Source organism: Glandiceps talaboti, chromosome 6 (assembly GCF_964340395.1).
Source record: "Glandiceps talaboti chromosome 6, keGlaTala1.1, whole genome shotgun sequence".
In the NCBI taxonomy this organism is placed as follows: Eukaryota; Metazoa; Hemichordata; class Enteropneusta; family Spengelidae; genus Glandiceps; species Glandiceps talaboti.
Genome location: NC_135554.1, coordinates 12,024,459 through 12,046,701, shown reverse-complemented (window position 1 = coordinate 12,046,701; position 22,243 = coordinate 12,024,459). Strand labels below are relative to the sequence as shown.

Below are 22,243 nucleotides of genomic sequence, written 5' to 3'. Positions count from 1 at the left end.
TCATAAAAGGAATGAAAAAATGATATAAATTAATGAAAAACGATGAACGCTTAATTTACATAATAATAGATTTGGTTATATAGTTAATACATAGCTATATGTCTTCTGCCTATAATTTGGCATTCAAACTCGGATGAAATTTGTCACTTCTCTATTTTGCTCTAGCTTCATTTTATGTTCAAGCAAATGTGAGAATTACTTGCATTTGTTATTTGTCAGATAGAGTGGTGTTCTATTTGTTTGATTCAAGGTGAGTCATCACCAAAGTCAAGATAGTTTGTAGCCCGTTTACATCGTGATCTGTGATTTTGCTTCAATCGCTGTCTCACTAACCAGTTGTAATGACATCAATGACAACAACGATTAATGTCGTTTGCAAATTGAGTGTTCGAAAAAAAAAGTCATTGAGAATGACATAGTCCCCACTATGATTGGGTTTAAGGAATTATCACTACTCTGATCACACAACAACACTTGTGAACCTAAATCAAACAGACTTAGATATGTTGTGTCTGCTTGTTGGACATGCCTACAACAACAAAGAACAGCAGCTTAGCCAGGCACATTTTAAGCATGAATGCAAGAAATTACTGCAAGGACATATATCTTGACAAGGGTCGTTCTATGCGTGTTATCAATATATTTTTCCTAAGAATTACAGGTTTTTCTTTCAGGTTTTTCATGGGCAGCTTACGTGCTCTTTGGACGTGTTCAGTTTGTATTGTTTTGCAAACAGTGGTCGCATAGCTTTTCAATCGTTTTTGTACTGTTCAGCAAGTTTATGCGTGTCTCTGTACACCCATTACTCAGCCAAAGCCCTCCTATACACTATGACTTGCAACATGTGTCTGTTTAGGGGCAGGTAACAAATATTAATTAAAATCCTGATCGAAATAGTATCGGGTACAAAAATATAAGTTGCGACAAAATTGTTGAAGGTTGGAAAAAACGAAATAGAATTATATGTTATTGTTCATTACCACAAATAATAACACGGGATGACGACATACAATATGTATTAAAACTTGTCTAACATCCTTTATTATTCATTACAATACATTTGCATAATTAATTTTCCAAATGTCTGGATTTTGATTCCAACATTGAGTCAACACTGCCCAGTTTATGAAATAAAAAATGCATAGAGGTAATAGTGTATGAAATAAGGTCGTAAAACTGGAATATGAATGTTTTAACTGGCCAAATATATTCACTGTTTTACATTCTGATATCAATCATAAATACTGCAATGGTTGTAAATACTACAAACGTACACTACATTGATTTGAGAATGTAATGTGCAGTTTAAACAAAGATACTGTTTAACTGAAGGCTGAATTACCAGTGCCATATGTTTCGAGTTTGGAACTAATTCTAACTATAATAGCAAGGAAGCCTAATATATTTGGTTGTGTTGCCTAGTAGTGCATCTTTATTTATAACATTTTACCTTTCAAGGACTATCCACTATGTATACGTAAATGAAGGCATGGCAAAACTAGAGGGGAGTATCTGATTGACAAAGAACCAATGTTATCTGTTAAATTATGCTACATGAGATAACATGATTTTTATGTGTTCAGCCTAGAGGGAGGTTGATGTAACGATATGTTTAATTATTCATCATCTGTCAATCAGTTGCATTATCTTTGGATATCAGTTATGGGCAATTCCAGTACTGGAGGGGGAAATCTAGCAATATTAGCCTAAATCTCTGAATCTCATTATTTTTGTGAGGAAGCCTGATAAAATGGCAAGAAAAGTTGTATATTTTATCTATTTTGTGACCTTTAAAATGTAATACTATCACTGGAAAGCAATCCAATGAAGGTGTGTCACCTACCAAATCAGACTGTCCATGTACTTCAAATACTGCAAACCTAGAAATGTTTGTAAGACAAGTTTTCACTCAATTTGCCGACAATGAAAAATGCGAAGGTTTATGTTGGCAGAAATGTCATCTGTACACAGTATGAGGCTCAATAATGTGCATAAATATAATTTGGGGGGGGGGGGGGGGACTAATTAGCAACCTGAAAATCACAAAAATTTCTGGTAGCGAAAAAACTCCCTAAGTTTACAGTAATTATCAATACTGAGTAAATTGAATGGTTGGGAACAACATGTCGCTGCTAGTTAGGGCAATATAAAATGTACACCAATGGTAGTCTTTAGAGAATGATATATATACATATACAGTAGTTACATACAAAAAGTAGGAAGTGATTTGATGCCGTACATTAAAATGAAACTTTTCAACAGTTCACATTGCATGGAGTATAGTCTGAAAGATCAAGTCGATGGTCCACTAACTTGTTAACCACATATAACAAAAACAGAAACAAAGACTGGATCTTTCGGGTTACATGGAGTAAAAAACACCCATGCTGTTCATATAATCGGAATCAAATTTTTGTACAAAGTCCAGTCTACGGGACATTATCATATTTGAACCAAGTTACACTACTATGATCTCATTGTGCAAAATTTGCATTCAATTTTTTTGTTTTGATGTATGAATAGACAACTCATCTATCTAAAGTTACATTTTTACAAAGAATTCAAAACTTGCATAGACGTGCTTTCTTTAGAATGATTATGCAATACAAATGTACATTGACTAGTATAGAGTATTTCCAATTTCAAATCTCTTTCATGTCTAGCTGAATTAGGTCCTGATATGAAATTTAAAATTCTATGGAAGCCATCCGCACTGCAGTCATTACCATCACATCTTTGTTAATCAATCACAGAATTCTGCCCAATGATGAGTTCGTGTTTATTGGGGCTTTTTACATAATTTCAACATATGGTGCCTTTGTCCAATCAGGTAGCTGCTTATACATCATTCTAATAGTTGGAGGTTTACTCATGTGCATGAACAACTTTTGAATCACGATTTCTCGTTGCGCTATACAGGGTAAAGAGAGATCTTGGGATTCGAAGCCATAGACTATATGTAAATTAAAGTGCAGTGGTTGAATTGTCTTCTATTTTCACATCATCTGTTGACACTGCAGCAGCCAAATTATTATCAACACCTGACTCTCTTAAATCTACTTCTTCTTCAACCAATACAGGATCCTTATTACCATTCGTGGTCACTCGAACTGGGTTCATAAAGAAATAGGCATTTCTGATGGAAAATAAAATAAGAGGCAATTATTATGAAAAATGCCATCATCGGCCACTTTTAATGATATTAAGTTACTGTATATTAATATTATACCATGCACGAGTCAAGTTGAACAAAAAAATTGGGTATATATACTGTGGTCGCTCTGCGTTGCAATATGCATGTCTATGTCATGACAATGCGTGTCTACATCACTGGTCTTGCTGTGTTGAAAATATGAGTTAGAATGTTATAAATTGTCATTACTTTTCCCCCAATTTTTCTTTCATATTACTTGTGTTGATATAATTATGTTATTCTCCAATATTTTTTCTTCATTCAGCTGGAAAATATTTGTGACCTAAGGGTTGTCACTACGATCGAGTCACTAGACGAGTACTGACAAAGGCCCCTCAGGTCACTTGTATTTCCCTTGCCTGAACGAAGAACAATATTGGGGGAATACATTTAATTATCATTATATCATGTTACACCTCACATATTTTTTGCTATGGACAGGCACTGATAGTGCACATGTACATGAAATATCACACTTTATCTCATTGTGAACATACATGTAAATAAACCATTTTGTGTTTTAATATTCCTTGTTTCATCTGACAGTGATGGTGATCTGTGATCAGTGAGACAAAATGTATCACTTTATATGTTTGCGTTCTATCAATGTCTGTATTTTGTTTTATGTATTTTGTAACAAAAAACATTGTGAGAGACGTGAAAACATCATCCTGCCGATTTGAAACTCTAAGATCATTCTAGTTTGGTAGTAATTACATATTATGTGAGTGTCTGCATCTACTGAAAACATTGTGATTTATACATGAATGTCAATGTGTTACATTATGGCAAATACAGTGTTATATCAAGGTAACTTCAGTTTTGAATACCTCAACTGTGTTGATTCTTTATATTAATTCTAGGCCATATAGATGAGGATTGGGTATTTACTTTTTGTACTTTCAATTTATAAAACAATTTTATCATGGTTTCCTACTTGAAAAAATAAATGTGAATCAACATATGCCAAGTCTTTCTTTGTAACTCAATAAATTACAAATCAATGGGTAAAATGCTTGTTATTGCAAGTACAATAATAAATGTTTTGCACATTTTTTTTTTTTAGCTTTTTGCACTGTATTGAGTTACAAAAAAAGTCTTGGTCTATGTTGTTTCACATCGATTTTTCAGGTACGAAGACCATGATACTATTGTTTTATAAATTAAAAATACAAAATATATAGATTACCCAATCCTTATCCATGTGGCCACTTTTAATAATTTTATCAATCAATTAATATAGATATAAACATACTGTGAATCTTCTGCGTCAAGTTCCTCTGGTATATCTTCTTTTGTTAACACTCCAGCTTTCCCTGTAAATGTACACTCAGTTTGGTTAACGAGTCATTAACCAGTGGTGGATCTATCATGAGGCAACGAACACAATGTGGGGGCACCTGTAAACACTTGTGATTCAAACCTAGGTTTTTGCATTAGTGTTATCTATCAGTGGGGAGATTAACAGCATTATTCATTTGTTCAGCACCAACTTTATAGCTTTGTCAGACAAATTTTTCCAGACCTAGATTTTAATCCTAATGCCCACTAGGCCTTTAAGAATCATGGCTTAGTAAAAATGTTATCCTAACTATAAATTAAAACTAAAAGGCCACTCTAACACCTAATCATGTCACTCTGTCTTTCTGCTTGATTTTCTCAAAGTGGGGTAATAGTATGTACTAATACGGTACACAAACATTACAAAGTTGGGTTCGCATAGGTACATACTGGTACTGGTCCTGTCTTCTGCCTATAATTTGGCATTCAAACTCGGATGAAATTTGTCACTTCTCTATTTTGCTCTAGTTTCATTTTATGTTCAAGCAAATGTGAGAATTACTTGCATTTGTTTTTTGTCAGAGTGGTGTTCTATTTGTTTGTTTCAAGGTGAGTCATCACCAAAGTCAAGATAGTTTGTAGCCCGTTTACATCGTGATCTGTGATTTTGCTTCAATCGCTGTCTCACTAACCAGTTGTAATGACATCAATGACAACAACGATTAATGTCGTTTGCAAATTGAGTGTTCGAAATGATTGGTTTGAAAAAAAAACAAGTCATTGAGAATGACATAGTCCCCACTATGATTGGGTTTTAAGGAATTATCACTACTCTGATCACGCAACAACACTTGTGAACCTAAATCAAACAGACTTAGATATGTTGTGTCTGCTTGTTGGACATGGAACATGCCTACAACAATAAAGGATGGATCGGGAATGAGGGATTGTATCACGACAAAAATGGATATGCACATGTATGTCATAGAACACTGTCCTAATACCAACTTTGAATGAGATCTGTTCAAGTATGTCTGAGTTATGGCTTTGGACATGGAAAATTCGCAAACAAAATGGCTGCCAGGCAGCCATATTGGATCATATCATGATGAAAATGGATATGCACATGTACGTCATAGAACACTGTGCTAATATCAACTTTGAATGAGATCTGTTCAAGCATGTCTGAGTTATGGCTTTAGACAGGGAAAATTTGCAAATTGACGTGCATATGTATGCCATTGTTGTATGTTGCCTCTGTACCAAGTTTGAAAAAAATTGGTCCAGGCATCTCCAAGAAACGGCTCTGGACGGACAGACGGACACACAGACAGACAGAACCCAATCCATAAGTCCCTGTTCCGGACTTCGTCCGGCAGGGACTAATTATTAGTAATCCTACATATTTTCTGTCCATAAATAGTTATTGACGTTCGATTTTGAGTGAACTTTTCAATCATCATCACTCCAAAGTAAGCTAAACAATAGTATTGCAGATTACATGTAATGTACAATAAGTGTACATTTTTTGAATACCACTGTGAGTAGTATGTCTGTCATTAGGTATTGTAGTACTTGAATACATCCCTTTCATCATCAAATACCTCCCTTGTAAGATAACTATGCATGTTAAACAATATAGAGAAAGCAAAGGTATTAATATTTAATAGAAATAATAGATTATTAAAACATCAATTGGATACCGAGATCGTATATAGCTTTAAGCATCTAGGGATAGAATTTCAACCCAATGGTAAGTTTGATCTAGCAAAAGACAAACATAGGTAGGCAACCACTGTCAAATTTTGTTAATAACATGATGGTGAAATACTGGCAGAGAGAGTGTATGAAAAAGGAAAACAGTCTTATTGATGAGGCTATCAAATATAACATAGTTAACAAAACAGTCTGGCTATTTCAGTGCTTTTCAAATCATTGATAAGATTGAACTACTAATGATCAAAACACCTGACCTGTTGGCAAACTTTATCTCTGATGCTTATAACAAGAGAAACAATGAGGAGACAATGTATAATTTGTAAGATATACTCCTCACACTTGAAAAAAAATGTTTCTTTCTTTATGTATTTATTTATTTTGCAACAAGTTGGATTTGTGTCTTATAAGCCCAAGGGGTTGGATGTGGCAAGTTTTAATAACAATAGTACTCGATCATATAAACAAATGTATATTTTAAGTCCACATAGGACACGTTAATAAATAAAATACAACAACAACAACAAGTAATGATATTGGTAGAATTGAAGCAGAAAATTTGAAGATGGGAATACGTTAAAACAAAATAAGATAAGAAATAGATTGGCAGTATAGTTTAGTGACGAGAATAATGAAGGGAATGGACATCCCATAATACTTTCATTCCCTTGTTGACCCTCAGTATAAGTACACTCAGCTTAACACAAAAGTGTATGGGAAAACTGTGTTCCTCCGAAGTTGACTTGATATCAGTATGATATACGAGAACAATATGTACATATTGGTACAGGGTGATACATTGGTATTAGAAGTACACAATGACCAAAGTAATGACTTTTGCAACATTGTTGGTTAGATGCATAATTATCATTATGCCTATAGAGTTTTTTTTTTTTTTTTTTTTAGGCAAGATGCAACTGCTAAGATCTAATACCTTGATTTTTTTTGTGGCATAATAACAAAACAGGCACTTGACAAAGAACAGCAGCTTAGCCAAGCACATTTTAAGCATGAATGCAAGAAATTACTGCAAGGCCATGTGAATGAGACAATACAACTATTTAGCTTTTGCATCAAGTGAACAATGTTATTGTAATATAGTGTGCCATAAGGTGAAGTTGTAAGCTATTTTTAGTTCTATCTAATAAAATTGTTTTCCGTGATTTGATAACACTTTCATTTCTCATGATATTCATATGAAAAGGGTACAACATTCAGTGTCTACAACCCGATGAAAATGATCGTTAGCTGTTGGCACTGAATGTTTGAACACGATGCACAATTGTCACACATAATCAAATATACATTACAATAAGTATATAATTTTCATATATAATCAAACATACATCTCCATTAGTCTGACTAATTACCATACATTATTTTTCCTCTTTCTTTCTTTTCATTGAATAGCTTTTGTCGTTCATTAGTTTTATTATGTAATGCTTCTTTTAGATAGTTTATTAATAATTTTTTGTTATTATTTTCCTTTTATGTTTTGTACCATTAACAACTCCCCAGGGTTTTGTTACGTGTACTCATTACAAATAAACTTACCTTACACTTCAAAAGGTTGCAAAAAACCCATATAGAAGCTTGGTCAGCCCTACAACTGCAGATGTATGTAAAACTTCAACAAAATTTGTGGTGCAGTTATTTATATTTCATCCCTTAGTAATCTTTCATTTTCAAGTTAGAAAGTTATGAAGGTCATTTATAAAACTACAGGATATAAATACTGCACCCTGTCTAGTCTTATCAAAGTTAATATTATTAGAAATTGCTGACACTGTGTCATTGTTGAACAATTTCTCATCTTTGATACAAGTACAATGTGGCTTAATAAGAACAACTTATATTCAAACATGTCAACTCATTACAAATGCAAACGAAATATTTGTAACACGTTGTTACTGCTCAATTCTTTCACAAGTATAGTAACAATTTATATATTATACTGTAAATTTTGAAATTTACACTAAAAGACTTATTTTCGCTTATTTCACAGGAAAACAAAGATGCATTTAGTAGTGACCAAAATGCTTTCTTGGACGTGAACATAATGTACCTGTCTGGTAATTAGTACAAATTAGTCTTTGAGAACTAGCTGAAGACTCTAAAGATTGCTAGTGGTGAAAATATCTAAGGTTTACAGTAGATATATTTTGACCAGACTTTAAAGACTATGGTGGTAACATTACTAATATTTTGCATTGCGTGTGAGAATAAGTATATGTTATTTGCTAAATACCGTTCCATATCTTGCTGCGAGTGGTAATTTTTCCGATTAATAACGGAGAGCCGGAGGCGAGCCGTTATACCGGAAAAATTACCTCGAGCAGCAAGATGTGGAACCGTATTTGGCAAATAACATACTTATACGTCACCTGCGACTACGAAATTCAATTTTTGATTGTTGTAAGATATTGGAATAGGCAAGACAATTGGAAAGAAAAACATCAAACTGTGTAATTGAAAATCAGGCATATACCTTTAATAAGTTTACTGAATTATACTGAGTTGGTGATTCTGTGTTGGTGTACTGTCTAGTTTAGTCATGTAAATGAGTTAATAAGCTCCATGATGTACAGGCTGACACACACACACACACACACACACACACACACACACACACACACACACACACACACACACGTGTACATACATACACACATACATACACATACATACATACATACATACATACATACATACATACATAGATGCAGCATGCATACATACATACATACATACATACATACATACATACACACACACACACACACATACATACATACATACATACATACATATATACATACATGCATACATGCATACATGCATAAATACATGCATGCATGTATGCAGACAGACAGACAGACAGACAGACAGACAGACAGACAGATAGACAGACAGACAGACAGGCGGACAGACAGACACGCGCATGTTGACGTCGCTGATCAGTAACTCCGATAAGAGCTATCGGAACACACAGATCACCGTCGTAAACAGGCTACCCCTAAACAACAACAACAACAACAACAACAACAACAACAAAATAAAATCAACGGAAAAAAACAAATTAATAAAAATCATAACCGAATACAAAAGAAAACGTTATATTAATTGTGTTTAATGATTTTTATGGTTTGTAGTGATTGTTTTATGTTCTGTTATCCTAAAAATTAATGTAGCAATGGAAACGACGTCATCAAGATAAACCATAATTATATTCCTGAAAATATACTTAAAGCATGTTGATTGTTACGTACGTGTATAAACAAGATGTACTAGACAACAATCGTCATCAGGAGTGCAATGTACGAGTCACAGGGACACGTCATGGTACATGTGTAATATTGTTTGAATTAGTAATGTAATACTACATATATATATATCCTCTAATACAAACTTAACGTGTCCCTGTGGTACGAGTCACAAATTTCATTTTACCAGCTGCGTTTTCCGCAATTTGACATTACTACATTCTAACCAAAATATGGCACCCCGTTTCAAAGAATAATAATCTTATTATATTTACGCCATGCATGTTACATGTCCGTATTTTCACAATGCTATGCATGATAAGCGTGCATTCCGGATCCACCGACAAGTATACATTGGCAACTTTATAGAGGCATGTGGATAATAGTCACAAATTGCAAGGATGTATGGCAAATGTATTAGATCAAAAGTCTTTCCGAAGGCAAGATTTCAATACCATGAAAAAACCCTGATTACTCGCCGCTGAATGTATTTAGATGATATGATGTGATGTGATATGATATGATATAATATCTATCTATCTATCTATCTATCTATCTATCTATCTAATATTATCTTTTATTACAGGATGGATACGATATATTAAAGGAAATTACGACCTTGCTTTCTATCTCATCGCTGTAATACTACTGTCATCAGCAATCTGTGCTTTCCTGGCCCATGTAGCTGAAAATTACAAAGTAAAGAAGAAAGAACAACAAAAACTGACGAACTCTACATATAAAGAGACTGAAAATAGTGAAGAGGGACAGCCTGGAACGACCGAACATGATAATAACGTGATGATAGAGTAATTTGTGTCTTCGTGTTCGAATTCAGTAATATTCTTCTCTCTGTAAATACGCGCATCTAAGTAAACTTTCTATTGTGTCTGATCAGACACGCCTTTGAAAAATATCTACCAAGATATCACATAAAATGCAATATCAAATTAGAAATCACCCTGTAAAAGTAAATACTACATATACCTTTGTCAATATATCAAACAATATTTGACCCAAGATTGTGACACAATTATGAGCCCAGCTGTATAATTCGAAAACTATTAGGCTTGAGATCAACTGAATGTGAATAGCTTGATCAGGTGTTGACAGAGGGTGTATCCAAAATTATATATTCCCCAGTGAGCTTGCTAAAAAAACTAATCAGTTGTAGCCATTTCCCCTACCATTGTATGTACCAAAGTTCATTATACTTGAGCTAGCCGTTTTTAAGAAAATGATGACACAGACAGTAGGACACACACATACAGAGGGACGGACATGCAGGCAGATAGATAGACAGGCAGACAGACAGACATCGCCATTTCAATACCTCCCCTTACGGGAGGTAAAATGACAATGTTATGCTAGTCTAGTTCCCGACCGTACACAATGATAACGTGACATATTCGCGTAATGTTTCTTCATTTTGTGTTTAACGAAAAAGCAGTTGCAAGTGCTATGTATTAATTATCTCATTTCTTCTTCCGTAAGGAAGAAATGTATTAGTGGGTGAAAGTCTCTCTGTGTGTGTATGTGTGTCTGTCTGTCTCTGTCTCTGTCTCTGTGTGTGTATCTGTGTCATCGTTTTCTCCAAATTGGCTGGCTCAATTCAAACGAAATTTGACACAACTGTTCCATTGAGAAATGGCAAGAACTGATTAAGTTTTGTTAAAAGTTCCATGAATATTAATGAGCAATTTACGTAATTAATCGGTCGATCGTCTGGCCGCACATGCGCTTTGTTTCGAAAGTGCGCCACCAACGTCGATGTAAGGTAAACCAGGAAGCTACCTAATGGATACTGACACACTGTTGTTCTACACCGAGAAAGACTGTTTTCAGGGGTTTCAAGTGTTTATATTGATATTTTCATTGAATCTGAAGATTATTATATCAAAACAAGGAGGTGATCACTAAAAATACACATCATCTGCAAGCTTTATTGCAAAAATATACAGTCACGATCGTCTGCTCACTTCACATCTTTCAACCATGTATACGATCTGGAGCAGATGGTGCATCAACCTCGATCGAAACAAGAATGTATACACTTGACCCAGGGATGAAGTAGGACAATAATACCTTACATTGGTGTAACCACAAATAATCGATTCATAGTCACCCTGACCATCGTGGGTGGTTTATTTTATCGGTAGCTCCAGATTAGGTATAATGATAACCACAGATAATCCCATAGTCCTTTTTGTCTGAGCATGCTCAGTCTGGATTGCAAGTTCTCTATTATAGATATTTCCTTAGGGAGCCTTCAGTATTTACAAGGGGTGGGGCTGGAGGAAATCACACATGGTCTGTTAAGAAACATTAACATGCGAGTGTAAGCTTATATACATGTAATGCAACGTAATAGTCTGTCTAGTTTAAAAATAAACTTTCAGTGTATAGATTATATGTTGAGTTTTGGGCGAAAAATCGCCAACACACATGACAATACAACAAAATTAACATATACAAGGCATTCAAGTCTGCAATGAATACTTACAAAAGATGTGATCATGGAGTTTGTATTTTAGCAACTCCGCTTGTGTACGGTCCTTTTCGAAATCTCTTGAACGGATTTTGAAATCTAAACGAGAGAAGTCTTCTGAGTATTTCAGAAGAACGGGATCAATGCCACTCTAATAGAAAGGCAACTGTACGCGTCGGCTGTCGACTTTTGGTTCTGACAGGATACTAGTCCTGCTTGCAGGTGCACGCGTTTAACACTCAACACCGTGACGGAGAAGGAAGAGCCGACTTACTCCGTATGCAAGCAGGACTAACAGCCTAAACAGGATAATTGTTCATCATCGAAATGGGTGCTAAAACTTTTCGTTTGACCATATCATTTTATGTAAGGAGGTCTATGTAATGAACGAGCCGACTATACCAATTTAGTAATTAATGTTTAGCTTTTTACAATTATTTAATAAAATTTTGATGATAATTTACAATATAGAGTGACTTTAATATTGAACCAAGGCTATTCGGACATCAAATATGATTTTCTCACTGCTTCTCCACAATTTATCATGTATGTACCTTCAAACCAATCGGTGATCTGACACCAACATGTAGATCATATTAAATATGCAATCAGCCGTCTTTTCTGCAATACGGTAATGATGAAATCTTCAAGTAGCGGTCGTCTATTTCAATATGAAAAAAGCCTAAATGAAGACTTTCGATTGTCAACTAATAGTTACAGAATTGAAAGTCTGTGGATGTGACAAAACAGCTGGTCAGGAGTGTGTTGGTAGTTTTTCAAGGGTAGCGGAGAAAATGTCTATGTTACTTCAGGAAAGAGTGTGTGGACAACATTTTGTGGAATTGGAGAATTGCCATTCCAGTGTCACTCTAATCTGACTCACTGTTACTACTTGCGTCAGTACATGTATCACTGCCCGTGTTCCCTATGACGTTCAAAACTAAATCATCATCATCATCATCATCATCATCATCATCATCACCATCATCATCACCATCATCATCACCACCACCACCACCACCACCATTATCATATTTTAACAACGACAGTGTGAGTGATAAGGTGTGATGGTACACTCAACAAAATGCATCGTTTTATTAAACAATTTCTTACAGTATGTGTATTTTTATTTTTGTATTTTGGCATGTAAAGTACTCGTTGAGTGCTCATCTCACGTTTACATCTCAAAACACACAAAACAGATTGACAATGATTGAATATTTAATTTGGTCACAAAACTACGGATTGTAAAATGTGGCCCTCCCCCAAATATTGTAATGCAAAATGTGACCCCCCCCCCCCCGATTCCTCCGGCCCTCCCCCTTGTAAATACTGAAGGTTCCCTTAGTATAATTCCAGAAGTATTAGTTCATATAAGGCTTCATCAATTAATCAATTAAAATAATTTGTCTGCTGTCTTTGAATATCCCAAACACCTGCCAGTCAGACAGGGAAAATAACACAGAAAAAAACCCCACAATACTATCATGTCCTACAAAACTCAAAACTATTACACTGGTGAAATGTAAGTGCACAAGTCCAAATACGTAATTCCATTTATACTTAGATCAAATATCAAGTTGCATATATTACTCTCGGCGTTGACAGACACCTCGGGACAAGATAACTTCAAATCGCAACTTAATGGGAAATGATAAGAGTAATGAATATCACCCGGTACCCACTGAAAATAGTTGAACTAAAGAGTACAAGTCTATTACAGTTTAAACCGAAATACAATCTACAAGACTGCACCACGATTTGCAATACAAGTAAAATTCCCATCACTGTCACCTCGAAATCGACCGTTTGACATATTATGAATGCCAAATTGCTATCAGTACAACGACAGGTTTACAGTTTATTTACAGTTGTGTCTTTTGTGTTTCTCTCTCTAAGTCAAAATGGTCATTAGCATAACTAGAATTTTGAGAAGTTAAATCTCTGTTGTATCTCGTTCAGTTTAGATTGTTTACTACACATTTGCATATTACTGTATGATTCCACAATAAAAGCCTGACCTAAGGTTTGACCTTGACCGTTATGCGTAAAATGTAACCCTCAAAACTAGTAGTGTGCAAATCCTGGAATCCGAAATGATGTCCGTGCTAGTTGTCCGGATTTTGCTTTCCGCACATGCATGCATCTTCCATCATTTTCTTCAACAGCGCCACATCAGTCTCGAATACTAAGTTAACGCGTTGTCTTTTCTGTAGTGCATTGTTCCAGTCAATAACCATCATTCCACGGGTAACAGAGCCTTGCATTTCAACAGTTGCATATGCCACTTTCTTCCTTTTAATTACTGTACTGTCTAGTGCCACAGCCATTGCGATGGGGTCGCACAGAATCCATAAACCGTCATAACCGGACATTTCACAACGTGCCTAGATAATATATAATGATAAGATATGTCGCAATAATACCATACTCAAGCCAAGTTATTGCCATTGAACAGAAAATATGGATGATATATTCTGGTCGTTCAACCCGTGTCTGGTTTGTGCGTACTCGAATAATGAGCCGGAAAGTTGCAAACAACGTTCATGATTAGTAATGGGTTTGAAAGAAAAAACAAGTCTGTTTGTCTACGGTTTAGAATAGCTTTATTTTCCGACGTTTCGGCCATACACAGATGGCCTTCTTCGGGGAATATAATTGGAGCCACGAGAAATGGCTTGTGCGTGAATGGAAGTAAGGTGCTAATGATTAGTGTTTCAAAAATTTAATATATTATGCCAAGAGAGGTATAATTGTATTATATCCCTATATTTTACATGTATACCTCATTCAGCCAGAAAATACTGGTGACCTAAGGGTTTGTCATTACGAGTCGCTAGACGAGTAGGTCCCTTAGGTCCCTGATATTGTCAGCCGAACGAAGGAAAATGTTGAGGATAATATTTAATTGTTCCACCATCACTGATCGAACTCTTTCTGACTGTAGAACTTGATAGGAATATAGCGCAATGATCAAAAGACTTAGGACCTAGCTAGAATGAAACACAATCAATTTGAAATCTAATCAGAGTGTGCATTCCTCTACATATTCTATTGCTTTATAGCGTTAGGGCAAAGACCATTTGGATCCGAAATGGCACTACCATAGGCTCGCGTAAGAATAAGTCGACCTTCTTTAACACTCTAGAATGAGATAAAATATTATAGACATGTTGCCGGTTCAAAGATGCATTGCGCGTCTCTCCATACAATGCCATGTATTGTGTACACGCTGAGGGGTTTGCAAGCGCTGCATTGACGGCGTTCAGTCTTTGTTCTATAAAATCAGCCATAATCAAAGAGGTGAACATGTCTTACCATCATTTCCTGATGAAAATGTTATTTCAAATGTAATAAAGACAAAACAAAACAAGTCCTCTGGCGCAATGCATCTTGGAACCGGAAAATCGACTGTTGACAGGTACCGTAACAAAACAAAACAAAAAATTGTTTCTCAGAAAATAATCTTTGACATTATTGCCTTAGTAAAAAGTTGGCGGTGGCGTGTATCAAAGCAAGTTATGGACAGCAAACCAATCTGATGTTATGATATGAATTGATTATTTAACACGCGCACTAGCTGCAACTGTGTCATTTTTTTCTTCTAAGGCCTAGAAAAAAAATTGTTTGGTACCGACTGCATCTAGTTTTTCACTGCCAACCCTAAACTCTTTTTGTATTCAAGACAAAGATAATAAAATCGCGAAAATTGTGAAGTCTTCAAGAAATTTAAACAGCGTGGATGAGTAAACTTACAACAACTTAAAAAGACAATATAAAACTGTTCGTCCAATCTGTATTGGCTGAACATCTGATGGGAAGAAACCATCAACAAATAGAGCATATCTGGAAAACAACTGATTACCTGAACTTGACACTCGCATGTGAAAAATATATAAAGAAATCGAAGAAATAAGAAAAATCTACCTATCGAAACCACACAATTTTTTATTAGGCCTAATTACCAAATAATATATTCACTAAAAATTGGTCAATTACTTAAAAAAAGACATTGTAGCTGTTATTTAGTGGTCAATATTATTAATAGGAAGTGTAGTGACAAATTTAAATCTTGCGCGAAAGCTTGGTTTTGAATCTGTCACCATGCTAAGAGTATACTAGTTGTAACTGGAATATGGTTTTGTGGACAGGCAACCACAATATATTCTCTGAAGTTGGTTTAAATGCCAAAAAATTAGACATTGTACATGTTAACCAGTGGTTGATATTATCCGTAAGAGTGCAAAACAAGTTGAAAACGTGCTCACCATTGAGGGCGCTGATTTTTGGGTACGGACCAAAAAAATCAATTTGATTTGATTTATCAAACATAGAGCTATAAAAAATACGTGAACCTCCAGTTGACGTAATATTTTTTCACAGTGTACGATGTTAATTAAGAATAAGTTATTGTACCTACTGACAAAACATACATAAAAAAGTTCCAGTTCCAGTTTTAACATGTTGATATATTGGCACCGTGGAAAGGTGAAATATGATGGACACACACACACATACTTCTATTATCTAATAACAGAATCGTTAATTCGTGAAATAAGATAGAGATTCTTACCCTCTCCGACTTATAATAATTAATGGTGTGCTGACTAATATCATTCAAAAACCGCCCTTTCTTCGTTTCCGTTTCTATCAAATTCAGGTACCAATCCTACCATAATAAAGTTGACAAATATTAAAGTTGTAATTAGTTTGTCATCTCACTTAGGGAAAACAACAATAGCAACAACAACAACAACAACAACAACAACAACAACAACAACAACAACGTCATCATGATCATCGTGATCATGATTACCATCACCATCATCATCATCATCATTGTCGTCGTCGTCGTCGTCGTCGTCGTCTGTGTATCCGTGCGCCATGCGCACGTGATTTCTCAGACATGCAATAATTGATTTCATTCAAACTTTACACAAGGGTGACGCGTCGACGCATCATTTTAGACATATACACGTCACATTTTTTTTGCGACGTATGCAAAAACTGGGGCGTGAAAGAGGGGGACTACTAAAAATCTGAGGCGTGAAAGGTGGGGGGAGCAACTCAAATTTTATGTAGTATTATTACTACCTTGACAAGTTAAAATAGCACCAGAAAGCATTCTTTAGTCCATGAGATTTCTGAAATCTCCAAGGGCAGGATGGGGTGGGGGTGGGGGGGGTGGCGGCTTCCAGCAACCACCCCACCTGGCTCCCTCAAACTTCGATTCAACTAATATCACCTAATTTCCAATTGTGTGTGTGTGTGTGTGTGTGTGTGTGTGTGCGTGTGTGTGTATGTATGTATGTATGTATGTATGTATGTATGTATGTATGTACAATATATGTATGTATGTATGTATGTATGTATGTATGTATGTATGTATGTACAATGTATGTATGTATGTATGTATGTATGTATGTATGTATGTATGTGGGGGAGGGATTACGAAAATGTTTTGAGTCAAGGAGGGGGGGGGGGTACGGAAAATGTTCAAGCCAGGCGGGGAGGTTACTCAGATTTTCTGGATTTTCAAAGCAATTCCTCCGACCAGGTCTTAAATCATGTAATGACGGATACCTAAAATACTCCGTTGTATCAACCTTTACAGTACAGGGGGGCTACTATACGTACGTGCATACGGTATGCTGATCAGTTCCCCTCACATAGTAAGGGAATACATGTATATCTGACTCAAAAACTTTTGAATCTTGCATTTTTAAGCATTATGTATAGGTTTGACTTGGTTTAAATACACGTTCGACTTCCGATTCCATGCATTTTCAGAGTAGCCGATTTTCGGATTTTGCCGAGACTTTTGATTTCCAATGTCTGGCGGAATGTAATCATTTGTTCCCCAGTTTCTGGCCGAAATGTAGACATTTTGACACCTACAGTTTCCGTAGTGTTTGTAGCGTTTGTGCTTGTAACTTGAATGAGCCAGAGTACATCCATTATTAGCCAAGTAGTCCATGTATGTATGTATGTATGTATGTATGTATGTATGTATGTATGTATGTATGTATGTATGTGTGTGTGTGTGTGTGTGTGTGTGTGTGTAGGGGGAGGGGGGTAGTGGGAATCAGTCGCTTTTCATCGTTGGGTCCATGACCTCTGAAGATAAATGTTATATATTCACATAATAATATGGATTTAAAAAACTTGCATTCAGTGTACTTACATATTCAACACAAGATTTAAGACACAGCTCCCAGCTGGAAATATACAGCGGACACTGGAAATCATTCAGTATTATATGAGCAGCTTCCACATCCATAAAGAAATTAAATTCTGCTGATATTGCTATGTTTCCAACACCTATATAGTTGACACAAATAAAATAAAACTATGACGTCACTTGGAATAAAAAAATGTAGAGACTCTCTCTCTCTCTCTCTCTCTCTCTCTCTCTCTCTCTCTCTCTCTCTCTCCCTCCACCCTGCCTGTCGCCCACTCTCTCTCCATCCCTGTCTGTCCCTCACAGACACATACTGAAGGTACAAATATGTAGATACACGATATATTAATATACAAATACCTACCTATAGATACACGATATATTAATATACAAATACCCACCTATACCAACCTACCTGCCACATCTCCCTACTAGTACTTGTACCTACCTACCTACCCACCTACCTATCTACCTACCTAGACATACATACATGCATACATACATACATACATACATACATACATACATGCATACACGCACGCACACACACATACATACATACATACATACATACATACATACATACATACATACATACATACGCAATGATTGTGTGTGTTTGTGTGTGTGTGTGTGTGTGTGTGTGTGTGTGAGTGTTTGTAACTACTCGCGTAGATAAGTAAGCTTATTGTACAATAAAACATCCAAGCCACCGTTTTCATTGCTTTACCCATCCGACAAATCCTGTATAGCATGTATATACAGCGCCAACAAGAATGCACTCACCTTCTATGTTTCCTCCCATTACACTGATCATTTTGACACGTTTACTGAAATCAGGGTACAATCTTTGAGCTAAAGCCAAATTCGTTAAAGGTCCCAGAGCAACGATGGTCAGTTCCCCTGGATGTAGTTTTACCAATTCGATTAACTTGTTGACAGCATGACCATCTGATACGTACCGATCGTCAGGTGTTTCAATGAATGGCACATTTCCTAGACCATCTTTGCCATGAAAATCAGTTGGTTTCAGGTCGTCTCTGCTAATAAGGGGTGATTCCGCTCCTTGATATACGGGGATCTGGAATTTAATGTCAACATCATTGTCAATCTACCACTATCATCAAACTATCAGCATACTCCTTTAGATAAAACTAACAATATAGTTGAGTTATAACTTAATATATATATATACACATACAACACAGCATAATATAATAAGCTGGGAGCTTTCGACTGCAAACTGTAAGTGTTTTTGTTCACTATCATGATAGATATGGTTGTTTACTTTGACTAATGGTGCTCCAAATGTAATCTCAAAAGTCAATTATATTCATACAATACATAAAGCCCATTTTAAGTTACAGTTCTCTGGTTCTGTCTGATACATACAACCACGCAGAAACCAATAAGATATTTATGTCACATGCCACATTTTATAACATAGCAAGATGGAATGAACACATGTATAGTTTCTTGCAATTTTTGACCGAACTAAAGGACCACCATACAGACACGAAATACATATGTAAGGTGTATGTGGCCGACTTGGACAAAAAAGACGTGGTGTATCAAAATGAGGGGTCCTCAGTCAAACAGTGGGTTCCCAATCAAAATGATACATGCGCCCGTTGAAGAGGGGACATAACTTTTTGATTGGGAACGCCCACATTAGTGAAAGCACATCTCGCTGTTAATGGGAGCCACTCTTTCGTGATGAGAGAAAGTTTTTTTTTTATGGCAGCCACTCCTTGGTGAGAGCACGTCTCTCTTTTTTTGTATGTCCTAGTCGGCCACAATGCGTGGCATCAAGAGGCTGATGTCACGCACTGGACACCGTAGATATGTCAATACATTGCACCCGCCGTGTCTGCGTCTAGTCGCAGTACGGTGTTTATTTCACAATATACACAATGTAGCAAGAGATTGTGATCTTGCTGGTTTGCGCTTTAGTTAATCATAGACCCTGCGATTGAATGAAACTTTACGTCCGACGGTCTAGATTCAGGCGAACAACTTCAAGACACCGTTGTGTAAAATTAGCATTCAATTGGTACACATCACAAATTTTCCGTGTACTAATGATAATGTTCACTGTTTCTCGCTTAGGATCTTTGCAAATTCCTGATATCGATTTGACTTCTGATCAGTAAAAATTCATCTTTCTAGAACAAACATGCTTTCTTAGAAGTCACATATTACCAGTCGCAATTGACGTCATAGTCACGGAAAGGCATCAATTCTGACTATTTCAAGCTTTACCATCCTGCATTGTAAAATCTCGTTAGAATATGTTCCTAACTCCCGGGCACTCAATTTGAATGGACCAATCACTTAACCCGACTTCTAATGCATTTCTAGTATATCAGCTAGCACTTTCGGATGTTCTTCCGATAAAATACGACACACAGCCGAACAACGCTATCGAGGATGGAACATCCGAGGTCTAGCGAATGTCATCAGGATATAAATAACTGCCAATCAGAGAACCGTATTAGCGACAAGCACAAACAGAGGACAATAGCTAAATTTTCATGCATATTCATCTTAAGGAGGGGCTTGTAAAAATAACCACCAATGCGTTAACTAAAATGTGTGAATGACAACGTCTACACACTCATCAAACATAATTACAATAAACTGATAAGACATAGTAATGACATAAATGTGTTTGTCAACACCTGCATGCAGAGATTGAATATATTAAAGTATATATATGCATATATGGTCCAACCCACCGCTTATCGTAATCTCAATGGAATGTCCGGTCTGAAAATGACATTTGTTCTGGCAAGCCCTCACATGCGAACTTCGTTCGCTTATAGTTATAGCATCGAAAGAAAGCCCGAACGTCTAGCAGCAAGACTAATGCATTTCTTGCTATTATGAAAGTAGCTCAGTCCATCTTTAGTGTGTCATGTTTAGTAACTGGGTGTGTACTTCCGGGTTCCTATGTTTGATTAATGATGGTGTATTCCCAACCTTGTATGACAAACAGTCACAGCCGTAGTGATCAAATCAGGTTATGTGATTGGTCCATTCAAATTGAGTGCCCGGCAGTTACTACCATTGCAGGAGTTTAGTAAGAAAAAGGAAACAATAAACAAAAAACAAATCTTTTGTATGAAAAAAAAAAAACCAGTGTCGGATAATATCAATACTAATCATGTCGAGAAGTGTTATAATATCATAATTTACTGACCTTCTGAAGTTGATCACACGCATCCAAAACTTTGAGTACATTTCTACAAACTTGTCGTACTGCCACGTTACCTTTAACACAGGTGATTGCTAGTATCTCTACGTTAGGCCTCGATACAGCCATCATTATGGCCTGTGCATCGTCGATTCCAGCATCGCAGTCGATCACTAGTTTGATTGACATTTCAACGAAACTTCTAAGCAACAAAATGAGGCCTAAATCGTCGGCAGAATATCGTGCACAAAGATAAATCACACCGGATTGGAGGACTGATCATGCACGCAGTGTCATATGGAGGTATTCAAATGAATGACAAGTTTTTATACTCACGTATCATAAAAGGAATGAAAAAATGATATAAATTAATGAAAAACGATGAACGCTTAATTTACATAATAATAGATTTGGTTATATAGTTAATACATAGCTATATGTCTTCTGCCTATAATTTGGCATTCAAACTCGGATGAAATTTGTCACTTCTCTATTTTGCTCTAGCTTCATTTTATGTTCAAGCAAATGTGAGAATTACTTGCATTTGTTATTTGTCAGATAGAGTGGTGTTCTATTTGTTTGTTTCAAGGTGAGTCATCACCAAAGTCAAGATAGTTTGTAGCCCGTTTACATCGTGATCTGTGATTTTGCTTCAATCGCTGTCTCACTAACCAGTTGTAATGACATCAATGACAACAACGATTAATGTCGTTTGCAAATTGAGTGTTCGAAAAAAAAAGTCATTGAGAATGACATAGTCCCCACTATGATTGGGTTTAAGGAATTATCACTACTCTGATCACACAACAACACTTGTGAACCTAAATCAAACAGACTTAGATATGTTGTGTCTGCTTGTTGGACATGCCTACAACAACAAAGAACAGCAGCTTAGCCAGGCACATTTTAAGCATGAATGCAAGAA

At 36.0% G+C, this 22,243-nt stretch overlaps 1 protein-coding gene across 1 annotated transcript; it reads right to left on the bottom strand.

Annotated features, from left to right (window-relative positions):
• Positions 1-2,964: 2,964 nt before the first annotated feature.
• LOC144436846 (nucleoside hydrolase-like) lies at positions 2,965-21,507 on the bottom strand. Its single transcript, XM_078125706.1, has 6 exons — positions 21,325-21,507; positions 18,909-19,203; positions 18,126-18,262; positions 14,082-14,328; positions 4,449-4,509; positions 2,965-3,136 (listed from the first exon to the last, which is right to left on the bottom strand). Exons 1-6 carry the CDS (start codon positions 21,505-21,507, stop codon positions 2,965-2,967), a joined length of 1,095 nt encoding a protein of 364 aa, XP_077981832.1.
• Positions 21,508-22,243: the final 736 nt, after the last annotated feature.

What these genes read in the sequence shown, in the direction of transcription:
- LOC144436846 (XM_078125706.1), bottom strand. Translation starts at nt 21,507, where the DNA reads ATGTCAATCAAACTAGTGATCGACTGCGATGCTGGAATCGACGATGCA. An exon ending in AATGGGAGGAAACATAGAAG is followed by an intron (nt 18,263 to 18,908) that starts GTGAGTGCATTC and finishes TCAACTATATAG; the next exon opens with GTGTTGGAAACATAGCAATA. An exon ending in CTTGACGCAGAAGATTCACA is followed by an intron (nt 3,137 to 4,448) that starts GTATGTTTATAT and finishes ATTTTCCATCAG; the next exon opens with AAATGCCTATTTCTTTATGA.